This window comes from Chlorocebus sabaeus, chromosome 11 (genome assembly GCF_047675955.1).
Source record: "Chlorocebus sabaeus isolate Y175 chromosome 11, mChlSab1.0.hap1, whole genome shotgun sequence".
Classification (NCBI taxonomy): domain Eukaryota; kingdom Metazoa; phylum Chordata; class Mammalia; order Primates; family Cercopithecidae; genus Chlorocebus; species Chlorocebus sabaeus.
Window position 1 is genome coordinate 10,208,664 of NC_132914.1, and position 20,121 is coordinate 10,228,784.

Below are 20,121 nucleotides of genomic sequence, written 5' to 3' on the forward strand. Positions count from 1 at the left end.
TGGTAATTTCCTTCCACCAGCAATCAAAATGCCAGATAGAAGGGCATAAAAGGACGTGGAAGGATCCAAAGTTGGCTTTTATCAAACAGAAAACAGAAAAACATGTGTGGCAGGTGTTAAGAATTTGGCTAGTGGGAGAATCAAATGGCATGGCATGGAAAGTCAACTGCGCTGGAAGAATGTTAAACAAGTATAAGGCTGAAGAAAGGAAGACTTCGAAGGACAATGGATTAGAAGCCCAAAACACGTCAAAGAAGAAGTGGAATAAGAATAATTAAGGGAAACAGCTGAAAGTAGAATGTGATGTATTAAAAAATAAAAGGCAAAAATTACTGATTCCAGAGGCAGAGTATGCAAACAGTCCAGGATGTGGCAGTATGAGCAGATGCTGTAGGGGTGACGCAGGGCAGGTAAGCCCCCACATGGGGGTTTAGCCCAAGAGAGTTCTTTTCTTCACCCGGGAAAGAATTCAAGGGCAAGCCAGAGGTGTTAGAGACAGCAACGTTGACTGAAGCAGCAGTGTACAGCAGCAACAGAGGTACCGCTCCTTGCAGAGCAGAGCTACCCCGTAAGCAGTGTGCCCACAGTAACAGCTCAAAGGGAGTACTCTAGTCACATTTACACCCACTTTTAGTTACATGGAAATTAAGAGGCAGATTACGCAGAGATTTTCAGGAAAAAGGTGGTAACTTCTGAGCTGTCAGGCCATTGCCGTGGAAAAGGGCATTAACTCTGGGTGTTGCCATGGCAACGGTAAACTGACATGGCACACTGGTAGGCGTGTCTTATGGAAAGCAGCCTCCCCTGCATCTCTGTTTTAGTAAGTTCCCTCTTTGGTCCAGTGTCTAAGACCTGCTTCCAAAGTTGAGTCCCACCTCTTACCTCAAGGGTACAGAAAAGAAAGTTATCAAAGCTGCAGAGAACAAATGAATGAGAGGCCAGAATAACGAATATAATAATGAACACCAAGGCAGACACTGATAAGCAAGATACCATAAGAGGAATCTAGCTGCCCAAATCTGTAATGTATCAGGGAGACTAGTATTAACTTCTGTTTTCAAGTGAGTCATGACATCTATATAAAAATAAATATGATTCAATTTTATTATGCAATGAAGATTTTCATATAAATAAATTTAAAATGAAAACAAATCTTTATTAAAACATGTACCCCAACATTTAGTTTGAGAACTTGGTTATGGTGAGGATTCATCTATTTAAAAAATGTATATATTCCTATTAATATCCTAGATATTGAGAATATACAGTTAAGAACATAATAATCCTAGCTGGGTGCAGTGGCTTACACCTGTAATCCCAGCACTCTGAGAGGCTGATGTGAGAAAATCGCTTGAGCCCAGGAGTTTGAGACTAACCTGTGCAATATAGTGAGACCCCCGCCTCTATAAAAAAATAAAAAATCAGCCAGTGTGGTGGCACATACCTGTCGTCCCAACTACTTGGGAGGCTGAGGTAGGAGGATCACTTGAGCCCAGGAGGTTGAGGCTGCAGTGAGCCGTGATCATGGCCACTGCACTCTAGCCTGGGTGACAGAGTGAGACTCTGTCTCAAAAAAAAAAAAAAAAAGCCCAACAACAACAACAACAAAAAACACATAGGAATCCTTAGTCAATATTTAGGTAATGGTGGTTATGAAAGCCTTCTCAGAATAGGTTATATCTGAGTTAAGTTTTTGGCTAAGGTAAGAATGGGAGAAAGAAAATTATCATTTGAGGAACAACATATGCAAAGAGATAGAATTACAAAATATCATGGCACGTTTGGAAATGCTAGAATGTTTCATGTGGCAGAAATGGAATCTGTTTTCAGAAAAGAGGGGAGAAGCCAAAGGTTGATAATGAATAAATCAATGATGAATGAAGAAACTTTATGTCATTCTTGGGCTTGGGAAAAGACAAGCACCAAAAGGATGGTCAGAACATTTGTTACATATATTTTTATGGCCAATAAAAAGGTTCTCATAAATTGACAGCAGACTTTTTAAGTAGCATATTGGAAGACCCGAGAATTCTCTTTCTTTCTCTTCAGACAGACACTGAAGGATGTTTCACACAACTCGTAAAAACTAAAATATTTCAGCTGAGACGAAAAGGGTATGACATGGCAATACATGTGGAAGCCAAGGTCAAAGAGAAGGGAACTGGTTTGTATTATTTTTAAGTATTTATTAATGTGATACATATTTATCAAACTTCCATTCCATGTAAAACACTTTATAGTTTCTGGAGATTATGAAAATAACATGGTCCCTGCCCTCAAGGAATTAGGCATCTAAAAACAGAAATTAGGTGTGTGTGTGCACATAGCCATAATAAAATTTGTACAAGAAATACAAAAATGAGGGCCAAGTGAGTATGAAGAGAGGTAATTAATTCTAGCATATCTTCTAGAGCCCAAAGAAAACCTTATGGCTAAAATAGCATTTCAACTGATTTATATAGGGTAGGTAATACTTTGAAAGATTAATGATGAAAAGGGAAAACGTGGTGAGCATCAAAAACTGTGTTTGATCTCAGAAGAATCTGAAAATGGAGGCTGAGAAAAGTAAATCATACACTAAAGAGCTTAGATTTATTCTGAAAAGCTGGGATATCTTTCAATATATTTGAGAAGAATAATCTAAATAAATTGATGTTCTTAAAAGGTAAGTCTAGCTGAACTGAAGAGGATAGGGTACATGAAAAAATGTGCTACAATGTGGTATGTCAGAAGATTAATCAAAGATGACCCCAAAGATTCCAAATTTGGGGTGTGGGAGATGGAAATGCCATTAACCAAGATAATTAGTCAATGAAAAAGAACTGTTGTGATGAGATGTGTTAAAGATAATTAACTATAACTTGGAATATCAAAATGGAAGTGGATGTATTTAGCTGATAATTTTAAAAAAGAGCCAGAGTTAAATTAGGACTAGAGATGTAAATCTAAATCCATTCTCATTGTGTCTATGTCCTCTTAAGAGTGAGTGCAAATGTTCTGAAAGTGAGCTCTTTTAGCCCTGCTAAGTTTAGGATAGAGACAGAACAAAGAGGTGACCAAGGACAGAAACAACTGCATTTAGCAGATAGTAACAAATAAATCAGCATAATTAAATAAGAAGTCAGAAAGCTGGGGAAAAACAAAGAGGATAATTTTTTAGAAGCCCCTGGAAGGAAGAGTTTCAGTGGTACTTAGTGTGGAGTACTACCGAGAGTTCATGTACAATGAAGTCTGAGATGAGAATTCTATATGGAGGGCAAGTAAGGAATCTTTTAAGACTTTGATAGCACTGTGTTTTTGATAAGAACAAGATACAGAGTACACATCATTGAATGGAAAAGCACCAGGTGTTCACTATCCTTCGGATAGCTTATGCAGGGAAATGACAGGTCTTTCTGGAAATAAAGTTTGTATTAGAAATTCAAGCATATTTTGGGCCAGTGTGATTGTGAAGACTCTAATCATGTACAGAAAGTTGTGGAGGGACAGCAGAGATGTGAGAGAGGGAAAAACAAAGATGGAGCAAGATCATAGAGGAGATGAGAAAATAAAGAACATAGGTGGAAAACCAGAGGAATGAGGGATGATGGATACAAATAATGTTTTATGTAAAGGTGAAGCTAATGTCAAGTTGGTGGACAAATAGCTTGTAAGTGTGGGAAACTCTGGCAAGAATAAAGAAAAGAGAATGTAGATGGTATTTTGTTATGATGAAGTGAGGCTGGGGAGGAAGTAGGAGGTGAGTTTTTAATATACCGAATGGTTCAACTTCATTTGTTTTCAGGATTGGAATTCACTGGGCATGGATCATGTGAAATTACAAATACCTTAAGCATACTGAGATTTACTAAAGTAGATTCACATTACAGAAGTGGACTCCCCTGGTATGGACAGGTAAAAAATATTTTTTTAACATAATCACAATTTGGGGCACGAGGTTTTTAAGAAAATGAAGTTTTAAATCACAAAATCAAAATTTATTTTAAAAAGTAATATTTCAAATAGGAAAAAAGTACAACAGATTATAATTTAAAAAGCAAATATAATCACAAAATCCAGAAAAACAAAGCATGTTTTATTAACTTCCTAATACACCTCTGTAATACATTTGTGTAGTTCAGCTGCTTACTCTTTGTCTCTTTATAAACAATGCTTTTGTAACATAATTTTTATGGGAAGAATTCAAACATATTCTTTCACCTAGATGATTGAATTTTTTATTACTGGTAGTTTTTAAAGTTGTTTTCCATTTCAAAGTTTCATATAGATATCAATATTGGTAAATTGTAGAGCCAATAATTTAGTAAACTATCCATTTTCTTTCATATAAGAGATTGCAAGATTTCTAGGTATTTTAAATTATCTTTTGTAGTAACTAATCTTTGAACTAACAGTTCATGGGCAAACGCTTTAAGCTATATTTTGAATTTTATATCTGATATTTTATACTTGAATTTTAGATTTTCTTCATTTATCCTAGTATTTTATATTAAATTATCAAGAAATTAATAAATATATAGATATAGTTTCATATGACCATTTCAGGTAGAGAGAAGATCATGAGAAAAACTGATGACTTGAAGGGTGAGTATGACATGGTCAGAAATGTAAGATAAAAGGGAGACTGTCTAAGGCTCTAGGTATGAAACAGTTTTTCGAGAGCAAAGCACTAAAAAGCAGCCAGTGTGATGACAGCTTAGGTTAAAGACATGACCAAATTGACTGAATAATTGCAGGCAAGCAAGAACAATTATTAAGTTCTTTTAGGATATGGTAAGAATTTTGGATTGAGAAATGAAGAAAGAAGAAGTTTTAAGAAAGAGAGTAACATGATCAGGTTAGCTCAGGCTGTATAGAATGGTTTAGACAAGAATGAAGCAGCAAGGAAATGCAGACGATTAAACAGAAAGCTACTGGAAACCAGATGGGAAAAATATTGTGGTTTTAACTAGAATGGTAGCAGCAGATTTGGAGAGAAGCAGATAGAATCAATATATATTTGATGGGAGATGGGGAGAGGAGATAGCACTTGACAATAAGTTTGAGATAAGCACTGAAAGCGAGAAAATGACTCATTAAAAAAAAACCCACTGCTCAGTATTCCTGCATCAGTTATCTGATAGATGGAAAAACATATACTGAGAGAGAGAACACTGGAGGTGGAGAAAGTTTGGGAAGGTAGTGTAATGATCCCACTTTTTGATATTCTCAATTTGAGTGCCCATGAGATATCCAAATAGAACTATTCAAGATTTTGAGATCTATTGCATAACAGGATGATTATAGTCAGCAATAATATATTGTACATTTCAAAATAATAAATAAATTACAAATGTCTCATCTGAAAAAGTGGTAAGTGAGGTGATATATATGTTAGTATATTTAATCATTCCACGTTGTATACATATATAGAGACATCAGATTGTACCCAGGAAATGCATGTAATTATGATTTGTGAATTTAAAATAATCATGGAAAATAAACTGCCATTTAGCTTTCAAAATAATTTTTAAAAAGAAGTATTAAAAAGAAAAATCATAGTTTAGAGTTCAGAAAACAAGTCTCATTTTCAGATTCTAAGATCTTCAGTCAATGACAGGGAGTGACCTGGAGGTAAACATGACAGAGTGGAAGATGTTATTGTCATATGACACTTTAACCAACTATGACTTTTATATCTCTAGGTTCTTCTAGTCAATGAAAACCATCAGCCGATCACCAACAAAACTGTAGATGTTCATGTGAATACTAGATACTATTTCAGTGCAACTACTGATGAGCGTGGCTTGGTGAACATTTCCATGGACACCACCAACTACATATCACCTTTTCTCACAGTTTCAGTGAGTGGAAAGGGGCATCTGGGACCAAAAAGATAGAGATTACTGTGGCCAGGATAATTTAAAGATATTTGAGAAGCATGTGAACTCTAGGAGTTAAAAAAAAAAAGTGATAAAGAGTAAAATGTAAATTAAACAATATGGAGACCTAAATTATAAAAACGGAAAAGTCTGCCAGAAATCTTTGCTTGTAGGTAAACTCTGTTGACAACATGATTTAGGTTCAAGAGACATTGAATAGATCATCTTGATATTCCTTTGAAAAATTGAATATTTTTATAATTCTAATATAAGTAAGATCTTGTTTGGTTTCTTTGGCATACTACTATTTTTGTTCTGTGTTGAATATTCAAATATTCTTATGCAATTTGCAGCCATAGCGTGTTAAGAAAAAGTAATTGACCTTGTTTATGAATGAATACCATCTACTAACTCAGTACAGTATAAGCTTAAATGATCTCAAGGGGAAGGAGTTTATAGATTATGCTATATTTAAGAAAGCAACCTTCTTATATGGCTTTATTATATTGCTTTATGTATATACATAAAAATAAATACATATACATAGTTTTATATATTTTTGCAATCATATATATAATAGATATATATAAAACAGCTTATTTATTCTTCCATTAGGTCAAATACAAAGAGAGTAACAATTCTTTTGGTAACTGGTGGCTTGCTGAATTTCATGAGCAAGCATCTCATACTGCAAAGCATTTTTTTTCCCCAAGCAAGAGTTATATTCACCTCAAACCTACTATTGGTACTTTGACCTGTGGACAAATCCAGGAGATTCAAGTACACTATATCCTGAATAAACAGATTCTCAAGGATGAAAAAGAATTAACCTTCTACTATTTGGTAAGAATAAGAGCCACTGTAGCTCTTTCTAATTGTGTAGACTCCAAAATTGCTGGGTTCCTGTCTAAGTAATGCCATTTACAAGATAACAATAATATATTTTTTGTTGTTTTTATGCTCAAAGAGAAGTGACCTCCTAACAAATATTAATGCTTTAATGTCTCATTTACGCTCTGGTCACCACTGAAACTTTTAGAATTTTTCCTTGCAGAGTTCCAATGGCAACTTGTTGAGCAGCAGAGGAAAGAGCCTAGGATAAAATGCTTTTAGTCAAAGAGAAAATTTTTTCTCAGAACTCAGTAGATAAATAAGCAAAGGCTAAGAGCCATGAACTACTTCAAAAGGAAATAAAACTTATAAACAATCTTCTGGAAAAATATTCAATTGTAATTATTTTACAAAGCTCATGACTGGTGTGATTGCAAGGAAAAGGCACATTAACAGGCAGACTATAAATTGGAGTGACACTTTTGAGGCCAATATTCCCATGAATGCCCCCAAATTTAAAATGTCCAAGGCTAATAATCAAATAAGTCATTTTAAGAAGAAAAAGTTAAATATAGGGAATTCTGTATAAGAGCATTAACTATCAATAACGTTTTCTTAATTCCATAAAAAAATTAGAAAAATTAACAATACATTTGAATTTCCTATATTTATTGCTTCCTAGATATATGACGTCGGATAATTTACCTAATTTCATCTGGAAAGGCAAATGTCAGTCATCTCACTTTAGTCCTGGAAATAACAATAATACCTACTTCATAGAATTATAGTGTAAATTAAACAATTAAATTAACAGTAAATTACTTAGTTCAGTTCCTGGCATATAGAGAATGCTCATATATTTAGTTTTTTTAAAAATAGGGGCAATAATAGAGAATAGTTACGCATAGTTAGTATCTACCTTCACTATATATTGCTTTGCATAAGGTAGATGTTTGAAATGTTTGTTGAAAAAATACATAAATTTTGTTTACATATTTACATATATTAGGAGTGATACATATTAAATAAAATAGTAAAACATCATAAAATTATATATTTTTATTTAAAGTATGAAACGACACATATATGAAGATATTGAAAAGGAAGTTTAGTGATCAAAATAGCTTCTAGGTTGGGGTAATAAGGTTATGATTCACTCATATGTCATGAATGTTTTCAAGTTAGGTTAAAATGTATTCTTTTAAATAATAATGAATATATTTCTCTCTGTCTTCAGATTAAAGCAAGAGGAAAAATCTCCCAATCAGGAAGCCACGTGTTATCCATTAAACAGGGAAACAGTAAGTATTTTCAAGATTTCCTTTTTCTTTCCTCCCTCATCTTGTCAAATTCTGAACAATTTAGCAATTTGGAGCTATTTTCACATTAGAAGAAACAGTCATCAACCTCTTCATCCAAAGATGAAGAAGCTGATGTAATAGGATGACATACTCGGTTCGCTTTAGCCCAGTTAAAATTTTTTCTTCTTTTATAGCATTTCTACATTTTAAATTTTATTCCTAAACTAATATATATTCATTTTATGTCTTAAATGTCTTTAGAAGGCAGAAAATAATTGAAAAATATGGAAAATAACCACAGAAAAATTTTACTTTGTGTGCTTGTGTATGCATTGCCTATGACTACTGAAATAGATTATCACAAATTTATGGGCTTAAAACAACACTTCTAATTCTTTGTTTTAGTGCCTTAAAATACCACTTCTGTCTTCTAGTTCTGGAGGTCAGAAGTCTCACTAGGCTAAATTCAAGGTGTCAGGATGCATTCCTGTTGGAGCTTGTGGTGGGACTGTTTCCTTGCCTTTTCCAGCTTCTGGAGACCTCTTGCATTCTTTCGCTTGTGGTTCCTTTCTCTGTCTTCAAATTCAGCCACATACCATCTTCAAATCTCTCTCACCTTCCTGTCTTCCTCCTAGAAAGATCCCTGTGATTACATTGGGCCTACTTGGATAATTCAGAATAAACACACCTCAAGATCCTTAATTTAATCACTTCTGCAAAGGCCCTTTTGCCATATAAAGTAACATATGCAGAAGTTTTGGAAATTGAATAGCTTCAGGGGCCATTATTCTATTTACCACAATCTTCCCATTGGCCCCAGAGATTCACATTCATCCCTCATACAAAGTGCATTCACTCTATCCATCATCGGTAGAAGCCTCAATCCATTACAGCATTAACACAAGATTAAAAGCTCACAGTCTCATCAGCTCCAAAGTTCCAAATCTCAACATCTCAATCATCTAAATTAGGTGTTAATGAGGTCCTGGACATAATCCATCCTAGGGCAAAAAGAGTCATTAGTCCTAAGAAGTGCTGAAATCTGGCTGGGAAAACAGCGTAGTTTTAACACCTGGGAATAATCCTCTTTAGTTCATTTCTCTGTCCTCTGGGCTCAAGAATCCATTCATGGAATCATTCACCCTCTCTCATGAAGGATGCGTTTGCAGCTGAATTGTTTTATCAGACCTTGTTTCCTGCTTGCATAATTTGAGAGGTCTGACATTCTTTTATTCTATACTCTCTCTGTCCCTTTCAGTTGAAGCTGACCATGTTTCTATTAGTATAAACTTTTCAAGAACCATGTAGGTCTCCTGTGTGTCACAGAGATTCATTCCGTTAAACAAAAAGCCTCTTCGTTGACATTTGCTGGATAATTCTATCTCCAGTTTTGGATTTTGTTGAGATGGGTAAGGGTATCTAAAAGTCATGCACTTCGAAGAGCCCTTTTTTGTGACTAAATTACTCTGACATTTTAATTTATCTGCAAATAAAATCTTTAGCAAAAGTTTGTCCAGTCACATCATAGCTTTTTTTCTAGAGCACAATTTCCTGACAATGAATGTCTTAATTTTACCGATTTTTGCAATCTAGATAAGCTGAGAAATTTCCAAATTATCAAGTCCTAGTTCATTTTTGATGACTAATTCCTCATTCAATTTATTTTTCTCCTCTCCAGTTTTGTTATAAGCAGGAAGAAGAAACCAGACTGACCCTTTAACACTTTTCTTTAAAGATTTCTCCCCAAATATCTGAATTCATTAATATTTGGTATTTCTTTTTCTTAAATATTTTGTTGAATTTACCAGTGAAGCCATCTGGACATAGAATTTTCTTCGTGAGAAGATTTTAAATACAAATTTATTTTCTTTAATGAAGTGCAATTTAAGTTTGCAACTACTTTAGTAAATTTTTGGTTGTGTATGTCATTTAAAATCTTGTCTATTTTTCTAAACTGTCTAATTTATTTACATAAAATAGTCCATAATATTCTTTTATAGTTTTAAAATATCTGAATTTCTATAGTGATAGAATTTCTTTCATTCAAGATACTTATAATTTATGTCTTCTTTTGATCAGTTTGGCTAGAAGCTTCTCAATTGTATTGATCATTTCAAACAGCTAGTTTTTTGTTTAATTGATTTTCTCTCTTTTTTTTTTATTTTGATGTCATTGGTATACACTGATCTTTATCAGTAAAAGATCGATTTTAATTTAGTCTTCTTTTTATACTTTCTTCATGAGGATGCCGGAGTCATTGATTGAGACCTTTCTTCTTTTCCAATACAAGGGTGTAGTGTTACACATTTTCCTGTTAATAATACTTTAGTTGCATCCCATAATATTTACATGTGATACTTTCATTTTGAATCAGTTCAAAATATTTTCTACTTTCCTTTTTGATTTCTTCTTTGAACGATGAGTTATTCAGAAGTGTGTTATTTAGTTTCTAAATGAGAGATGTTTTAGAGATCTTTCTGTTACTGATTTCTAATTTAATGACATTATGATTGTATGACTTTAATTCTTTTAAATTTATGGAGATATTTTATAGCTCAGAAAATATGGTCTATCTTGGTAAATGTTAGAATGAGTATTCTGCTGCTATTAAGTGGAGTGTTCTCTGAATGTCATTGAGGTCAACTGGGTTAATAGAATTTCTCTATCGTAGATCACACTTTTCTTCTTTATTTCCTTGAATCACAAATATCTCTTAATTCCTGTTATCCTAGGAAGAATGCTTAACATTTCATAAAAAGATAAGTAAAAATATATATATTTTTTACAAAAGATAAGTACAGCTGGCCTATTTACTTGTTACCTGTTGTCCCCAAGTTAAATCTCATAAAGAAATAATAGACTTCTTTTTGTTTGTTTCAAATTTTGAAACAAAATTGAATATTTAGGAGCTATCACTGACTGAAGCAACTTTTATTAACAGAGCTCAAATAAATTTTAAAATAAAAATTGATTTTTAATTAGTCACCTAACTCAACTATTTACAACTTTTCCTTTAAATAGTCACGTAAAGTTTAATTGAAATAATTTTCTTTTTTTTTTTTCGAAATGTAATCTCGCTCTGTGGCCCAGGCTGGAGTGCAGTGGCGCCATCTTGGTTCATTGCAAGTTCTGCCTCCCAGGTTCACGCCATTCTCCTGCCTCAGCCTCCTGAGTAGTGGGGACTACAGGTGCCCGCCACCACGCCCGACTAATTTTTTGTATTTTTAGTAGAGACGGGGTTTCACCATGTTAGCTAGGATGGTCTCGATCTCCTGACCTTGTGATCCACCTGCCTCAGCCTCCCAAAGTGCTGGGATTACAGACCTGAGCCACCACACCCAGCCTAAAATACCTTTTTAATTAATTATGAATTTAAGTATGATTTTAAAATATTAATGTTTGTTTGTAATTTTTTGAGCTCCAGATTAGCCTCTTAATAAATTTCCTGTAACTCTACTTCTAGATGAAAACCTTTTTTTCATAGACTTTCTCCCAGTCTTTTTGAGCCAGAAAGAGGCTTCTAAGGTCATGATAAGGATGTAATACCCACACTCTAAGACCCCGCTCACCATAGGTTCTTCTTAGGTCTGTAACATCTCTTAGGTCTATATAATCTCTTACTGATTGTTTTCTTTCTGCTTGAAATAAACACAAAATTTGAATACATTCATTCACATATGAAACATTGACTCTAAATTTCCATTTAATCCTTGATTTTATGTTATTCGACATTGTACTGATTTTTTTAGAGCAGGTAAGGTTGTCTCTAATAACGTACGAAAAAGTTACTGCCTAACAAAGCAGTATCTTCAAAGTTTGTTTCTGCAGTGGAGTTTAAATCCTGTATGGATTGAGTCCTAAGGTGGTGGGGTGGGGAGAAGTGTCTCTCTCTTTAAGAAAAGATATACTTCATTTTATTCAATGACAGCTATGTAAATAGTTGTTTTGACTTTGTCTTTGACATTTCGGAAACTCAATGAAAACCTTAAGTACTCTAGTATAATAACCACTTTGTTGCAGCTTCCTAATAAAATTAACTCCTGAAATGTTTAACCCTGCTCCAGAATTCCACGTTTATTTGGCTTTCATCTTACTGTTTCAAATTTTGACTGCTGTTCCTCTGTATTTTCATGAAAGCTGCCCTCAAATCTTTTGTAGATACGGGAAGGGTACAATTTTTAAAGAATAATTTTATGCTACAAAGATCAAACTTAGAACATTTATGAAAAAAATCAAGTGGAAGGTTACATAAGCACTATGTCGTTCACACAGAGGACTACCACTAAGATGAACACACAGAATTCTATTATAAAAATCAAAGGCTCACAAGGCTTTTTATGTGATTCGTGTCTGTATCCCTGCTGTATGATAAATGACCTGAACAAAAAGACTGTGTTGCCTTCTTTATGTTGCCCTTACACACAAGAATTATAACCAAAAGTGTCTAGAAGTTCTCTTTCTTCTCTCTTGACTGCTTTCTGAATAATATATTTCAATTTAGAAATAGAGACATTTATTAAATGTCTTTTTGCTTCTTAAGCAGAGGAAATGAACAATTAAACCTGATATAGGAAAACTGTCATTAGCTCATGTTAAGGATTAAGGAAATGTCATTTTAAGGGAAAACTTCATTAGCTCAGCATATATTTATTGAACACTACTACCTGCACAGTGGTATAAATGCAGGTTTTTTCTTACTTCAGTGTGCTCCAAATGTAAATAAAGTCCATAGTTGGAAATGCCTTTTTAAAAAATAAAATTGATAATTTTGTTGCTGGCCGGGCGCGGTGGCTCAAGACTGTAATCCCAGCACTTTGGGAGGCCGAGAAGGGCGGGTCACGAGGTCAGGAGATTGAGACCGTCCTGGCTAACACGGTGAAACCCCGTCTCTACTAAAAATACAAAAAAACTAGCCGGGCGCGGTGGCGGGCGCCTGTAGTCGCAGCTACTCCGGAGGCTGAGGCAGGAGAATGGCGGAAACCCGGGAGGCGGAGCTTGCAGTGAGCTGAGATCCGGCCACTGCACTCCAGCCTGGGCGACAGAGCGAGACTCTGTCTCAAAAAAAAAAAAAAAAAAAAAAAAAGATGTTCTGTTGCTAATGTATGATATTGGACTTGTTCTTCTTTTTCAACTCTCCAGTGAAAGGGGTGTTTTCCTTCTCCTTTCGAGTGGAATCAAACTCCGCTCCTCGTGCTTACCTGCTTGTTTACACTGTTTTACCTAATGGAGAAATTGTTGCAGACGCCGACAAGCTTGAGATTGAAAACTGTTTTGCCAACAAGGTGGGTTGTTTTGTTTAAGACTAGTCCTTTTATTCTTCTCCCATTGTGATGTGTGGAAAAGAAGGTAATAAGGAAAATAGGCCTACGGTGCTCCTAAAACATTTCTCCCAACTACTTCTAAAGGCAGAGAGTGATGTCATACTGAGAGGTCTAGTGCTGACATCCAAAATAGGCAATCATAAACACAGTTTTTTAAAAGTCTCTTGTTTTGTTATAAAATTCATATGAATTTTAAAATCAAGTCATCTATAAACCTTTAATAGTTTTAATTTTAAAATCTTTTGTTGCTAATATTTTCGATTAAAACTGATGCCTCATAAGGCTGTGCCAATTGTACCCCATCATACGCTGGCACACTTCCATGTACCGCTACAGACACCAGTAAGTTGTCATGAGTTTAAACTCTGCTTGATAATATAGAACAGATGAGAAACAGCCTGGACACTCTAAAAATAATGATAGCACAAACATTTAACATAGGTTCAAATGGCATATTTTTTATTTAAGGAATGCAGAGCTGCCATGTGAAGCTCACTGAGATGCAAGTATGCTTTATTCCAACAGAATTTGGTGCTGTTTATCTGATTTTCACTACTCTGGCAGCATAATCCTAACGTTAGCAATCAGATAAGAGCTGCCTACTTCAAATGCCTGTTTTCAAATAAACCTGGAAGGATTTTTTTTTTTTTTTTTTTTTAACATGGGCTTTGTGGAGATTAAAACAAAATGTGTTTATAGCAAGTGAACATTTCTGCCCTGAGACCTATATTTAGGTTATCTTGTTTTAAATATACAGTGAAATAAGAAAAATACACAGTGGATTCTGATGTAAACCTTTAATTCCACCTGACTAAAGAGTGCTATTAAACCTGGATGGTGTGTCCAAGAAGCATAGTGTCTGTTCTGTTTGCATTTCTGTGTGTTTCACACCCACTGGGAAGAGACTCCTTCATGCTTCAGTACCTTTACTGTTAATGATGGGTAGTTAGTTGGTTGTTAAATCTCGGAATGGCCAAGTTATGCTCCGGCTTTCAGCACATCTTATTCGTTCTCTCTGTGGGATCTCTTTCGGGTGGGTCAGTATCCTCTTCACACTCTGGAAATGAGAGAAGTACTATAAAACAGAATTGGCAGAAAAGTGACTTTCTCCCTGGACTCCAGTCTGAAAAACACTTCTGATTTTGCAAAACCTGTGACAGTCCCTGTGCAACAGTATACAACTTCACCATAGAAGCAAAAGCCCGTGGACATTATATTCAATTACTTCATGTTAAATACCTTTTAAATCATCATTGATCGGAACTGAAGATCAGTTGTAAAAAATAATATGGACAAAAATTCATAAGAAGATTCAGAAGAAAGTTGACTACCACAAAAATTAGAAAAACAGTAGATCTATTAAAATTACAAATTAAGCACCCTAAAATGAGACATCTTGGCGGGATGGTGAGCAAATAAATAGTGCACTGAGGATGTGAGGAAAGATCCCAAATCAGACATGCATCCTTGCAAAATGATACATTTAAATTTTTTTTAATCTTTGATGAAACAGAGAAAAATAGTTTTCTATTCAAACTTCGTATACTTATTTCTTCACTTAAAAACAACAAATTTAGCGTACACATTAAATATTATGTAATAGTTGGAATCATTTGTTATACTCAACTGGATATAATTATTCCTTAAGAATAACATTGGTAATAATTAATATAATATATGAGGTACAGATTGCTTTGAAATATGCCTTAAAGTTGCATTTCATATCAGTAAAACATTTTCTATTTTCTAACATGTCCACTTCTTGTTAATAGTGTTTTTAGTTTATTATAATCCCAAATTACTTGTTCTTTTGACATGGACAGTTACTAACATATTTTAATGAACTTAAATTTTCTAAAAATAACAAATATATTTCAAAGAGATTTTCCATAAGCAATGTTTTCATAGTATATTGAATTAGAAAGATGAATGCTACTGCATCTTGAAGATAAATAGTCACTGATTTTTTTCATATATGTCTTCTGATAAGTGATTCCAAACTGCTATATTAATTCAGTAGACCACAAAGCTGGATTGTCATAGTGAAATTTAGCAACCTAAGTCAGATGTTATTTAGCTAAACATATTGATATTTCATTCCAATACAAATCAGTTTTCAGTCCAAGAGTCGAGGAAGTTACCTGATGCTACTACTGTATAACTCAGATTCTACTCAAGAAATGTCTATATCAACAGAAGGAACTAATAGATTTACTCAGCAATTAATTTTTTTGGCCAAAGTAGAATCAAATCTTTGGGAAGATTCTGCACAATTTCCTGTTGTTCTTTATTAACCATTGTTTAAATTGCCTGAACCAATTAACTCTTAGGCTGTATATTAGATATTTATTTTATTCAACGGACCAATAAATCCCTAATCATGATGCACAGTCCCACACTGCTTTAGAATTTCAGATGAATGAGACTGCCAACTGGAGGAGACTTCTGTTGACTGGTCTCAGGGGTGAAATGTGATTTTCATATCACCATGCAAATTATACACAGTCATCACAAAAACACCGCACAGAGATAGGTCAGTGATAGCAAGGTATGCATCTTTGTTGTACGTGTGTTTTCAATTCTATGCAGCGTTTTATTTCTATATGATTAAAGTCAATTTATATTTCACCAGTTATGTAAGGAATAGAAAACCTGACTTAACTGGCATCACATTTCCAGGTTGTTCCAGAGACACTGAATTGGTAGTTCCTAGTCTGTTCATCTCTTAATCCTGCTCTAAGATGAATAAAGAGAAAGGAAGTGTAGGAAAGACTACCCTTAACCTGGAGTAGAAGGAGGGCTGGTTACTGTAATAATTATAAAAGTGTCTGCTTTAATCACATCCTCTTTACAGGTAACTTTGAGATTCTCCTCAGCTCAGAGCCTGCCAGCCTCAAACACCCACCTGAAACTGACAGCCACGCCCCTCTCCCTCTGTGCCCTCCGTGCTGTAGACCAGAGTGTGCTGCTCATGAAGCCTGAAGCTGAGCTCTCACCTCAATCCGTGAGTCCCATTCCAGCCTTGGAGATCATGAAATGCTCACACGATAAGATCATTTTTGGAAGTTCAAGTTCCAAAAATGTTTGCAAAAAACAAGTTCTTCAGAGTAAGAGGCATGGTGTAGTTCCACAACAAGCAGAAATTGCATAAAGTACTTTACATACTTTATCCCATTGTATTCTCTGTTATATTCTCATTGAGGGAGCAATCTTGCTTGCCAAAACAATCTGTGCTATGCCTGGCACAGAATCTTTCTTTTTAACTTTTATTTTAAGTTCTGGGGTACATGTGCCAGATGTACAGGTTTGTTACATAGGTAAACATTTGCCATGGTGATTTGCTGCACAGATCAACCCATCACCTATCTAGGGGTTTTCTAGATATAGGATCATGTCATCAGTGAACAGAGATAATACCTAGGTATTAAGCCCAGCATCCATTAGCTATCCTTCTTGATGCTGTCCCTCCCCCTGCCCCCACCCCAGCAGGCCCCAATGTGGGTTGTTCCATGCCATGTATTCATGTGTTCTCAGCATTCAGCTCCCACTTATAAGTGAGAACATTGAGTGTTGGATTTTCCATTCCAGCATTAGTTTGCTGAGGATAACGGCTTCCAGCTCCATCCATGTCCCTGCAAAGAATATGATCTCATTTTTTATGGCTGCATAGTATTCCATGGTGTATATGTACCTCATTTTCTTTATCCAGTCTATCATTGATGGGCATTTAGGTTGATTCCATGTCTTTGCTATTGTGAATAGTGCTGCAATGAACATTTATAATAGAATGATTTCTATTCCTTTGGGTATATACCCAGTAATGAGATTGCTGGATCAAATGGTATTTCTGCTTCTAGATTTTTGAGGAATCGCCACACTGTCTTCCACAGTGGTTGAACTAATTTGCATTCCCACCAACTTTGTAAAAGTGTGCCTTTTTCTCTCCAACCTCACCCCTATCTGTTGTTTCTTGCCTTTTTAATAATCACCATTCTGACTGGTGTGAGATGGTGAAAGACTGTTATGATTTCAGTTCTTCTCATCACCACATAGCACTTACTCTAAAATTGATCACATAATTGGAAGTAAAACCTTCCTCAGCAAATGCAGAAGAACTGAAATAATAACAAACAGTCTCTCAGACCACAGCGCAATCAAATTAGAACTCAAGATAAGAAACTCACTCAAAACCACACAATTACATGCAAATTGAATAATCTGCTCCTGAATGACTCCTGGGTAAATAATGAAATTAAGGCAGAAACGAAGAAGTTTTTTGATGGAGAGTTCTGTAGATATCTATCAGGTCCACTTGATCCAGAGCTGAGTTCAGGTCCTGAATATCTTTGTTAATTTTCTGTCTTGATGATCTGTCTAATATTGTCAGTGGAGTGTTAAACTCTCCCATATTATTGTGTGGGAGTCTAAGTCTCTTTGTAATTCTCTAAGAACTTGCTTTATGAAACTAGGTGCTCCTGTATTGGGTGCATATATATTTAGGTAGTTAGCTCTTCTTGTTGAATTGAACCCTTTACCATTATGTAATGCCCTTGTCTTTTTTCATCTTTGTTGATTTAAAGTTTGTTTTATTAGAAACTAGGATTATGACCTCTGCTTTTTTCTGTTTTCTCTGTTTCGTAAATTTTCCACCACTCCTTTATTTTTAGCCTATGTGTGTCTTTGCACATGAGATGGGTCTCTTGAAGACACATACTGATAGGTCTTGACTCTATCATCTTGCCTAGCACAGAATCTTACGTACAATAGATGATTGAAACATTTTTAATGAGTGAGTAAATAAATAATAATTATTTGAGAAGGGTATTATTAATTTAATATTACGATGAAGAAAACACAACTAGGATATATTAAAAATAGGGTTAGCGTTTCTACAGGAAAGTGAACAAAATAACAAACTGGTAGGTTAAATTGTTCCAATAATAAACATTCCCTGAGCACATGACCTATTCCACTTGAGAAATAAGGCAACAATAAGAAATTGATGATAAAAGCAATGCATTTTAAAGGAGGAATTCGATTCTAATTTCTTTTCTTTTAAATCCACTTCCTAACCCACCACTAATATAATTTCAAGAAATTATGCAAAAATTTTATGCTTTTCTTAAAATCCAGACACTCACTCCCTGGTTTTAAGTGTGGACAAAAGAGAGTTTCCGTTCAATGTTGTCTTTAAAAATGTCTCTTGCAATGAAGCAATTTCAGAATAACCTTGTATTTTATTGGCTTCATGGTTCACTTATTGATTTAAGAAATATTTACTGCATCTTGACTATAAGATGGACTTTGTTTTGAGACCAGGATTATTAATGATGGACAATCCAGATTTGGTCTTTTACAATTTTGATTTATAACCTTGTGAGATATAAAAACAAATAAGCAAGCAACAAAAATATATAAATATATAATTCCAGATTTTTATAAATACCATGAAAAGAATAAACAGAGTATTGACATCAAGAATAAAAGTGCTGAGAAATTTTTGAAATAGTTGAGTAATTTTGAAATTTTTACATTGGAGAATAGTGGAGAGGACAGAGCAAGTTTACAAAAAATGGAAGCTGCATGCCAAAGATTTTGAGTCAGAATGAATTTGGAGTGTACTGAAAAGGAAAAGGTAATCACCTACTATGTAACAGTGAGAGGGGAGGATGATAGAGGCTGCAGGTAGGATGAAAAACTAGGAAGATCATGGCAGGCTCTGTTTACTTGGTGTGGAGTTTGGAGTTGATAGTAAATGCAATGGTAAATCAATGAGGAAATTTACACAGGAGAGTGGACAATTGAGATGAATCTACTAAAAAGATCATATTTGCTGCTAGGAGTCTGGGAGCAAGAATGAAAGCACAAGAACAGTTACTAAGTTATTACAGTAGCACAGATGACAAGTGACAGAAGCCACATTAGAAGGTCTGCAGGTGTGTTTAATGGCCTGAACACTGTATACCTGAGCAGGTGGCCTTACACTAGGCTCTGGGCAAAACCGAAGTGGAATTGAATTATTTCTCAGTTGTCCCTGCACCTGGATTTTTCTTAAGCTAAACTTGGTCCTAACATAGTAGACTAAAAAGAAAACTTGATACAGCCTTAATCATATGAAATGGAAAAAGGAAATGAATCAAGTATTTACGGGGATTATTTTAGGTGAGGGGACTGTGAGTGGTTTTTAGTTTTTCATTACGTGGCTCTGACGTCCATATTTTCTACTTTCTTTTACAAGTAGGCATTTTTTTTTTTTTTTCTGGGAAATAGAGACTCTTTTATTTTTACTCAACCAAAATGAATTTTGAGATTTTGATCAATTCGTTTCATCACTCTATATATTACTTTCTTTTGCACAACCAAAGAATTAGAATCCATGACCTTTGGTATCACTCCATGATTCTCTGTGTTGCTTTTCATGGGTATGTTGAATAAACACCATAATCTTTTAAATTGCCTGTGGGACATTATCACATTTTAAAATTTGTTTAAAAGAAAGGGATTTTCTTTGTTCTCTCAATGTTGCAGGTCTATAACTTGCTACCAGTGAAGACTCCATTTACCTTTAGAGTTGGAGGTCCTGCAGATGAATATGATGAAAAGTGCAACATTGCAAAAGACACAACTCACAGAGGAATCACTTCCACACCAAAGCAAGACCTGGAGGGCGATGACATTTACAGTACCTTCATGGTAATTTTTTTTTCCTAAAGCATAACAAAAATTGATTTCTACATCTCTGTTTAGATGGAGAAACAATGGACTTCTAAGCTCTAGGATCTTTTCTCCCCTCCCTCTAACACAATG

At 34.8% G+C, this 20,121-nt stretch overlaps 1 protein-coding gene across 2 annotated transcripts in view; it reads left to right on the plus strand.

The window, feature by feature from the left end:
* Window positions 1–20,121, plus strand: part of LOC103218545 (pregnancy zone protein-like) — a 65,798-nt gene that overhangs the window by 24,398 nt on the left and 21,279 nt on the right. Inside the window, exons 9-16 of one of the 2 annotated variants that reach the window (XM_007967542.3) lie at window positions 2,050–2,164; window positions 3,785–3,894; window positions 5,685–5,843; window positions 6,477–6,704; window positions 7,930–7,993; window positions 13,133–13,275; window positions 16,169–16,318; window positions 19,843–20,007. In XM_007967542.3, the coding sequence (XP_007965733.3) occupies window positions 2,050–2,164; window positions 3,785–3,894; window positions 5,685–5,843; window positions 6,477–6,704; window positions 7,930–7,993; window positions 13,133–13,275; window positions 16,169–16,318; window positions 19,843–20,007 (1,134 nt within the window). The remainder of the gene's footprint in view (window positions 1–2,049; window positions 2,165–3,784; window positions 3,895–5,684; window positions 5,844–6,476; window positions 6,705–7,929; window positions 7,994–13,132; window positions 13,276–16,168; window positions 16,319–19,842; window positions 20,008–20,121) is intronic. The other variant, XM_037995162.2, reaches the window with a different exon arrangement.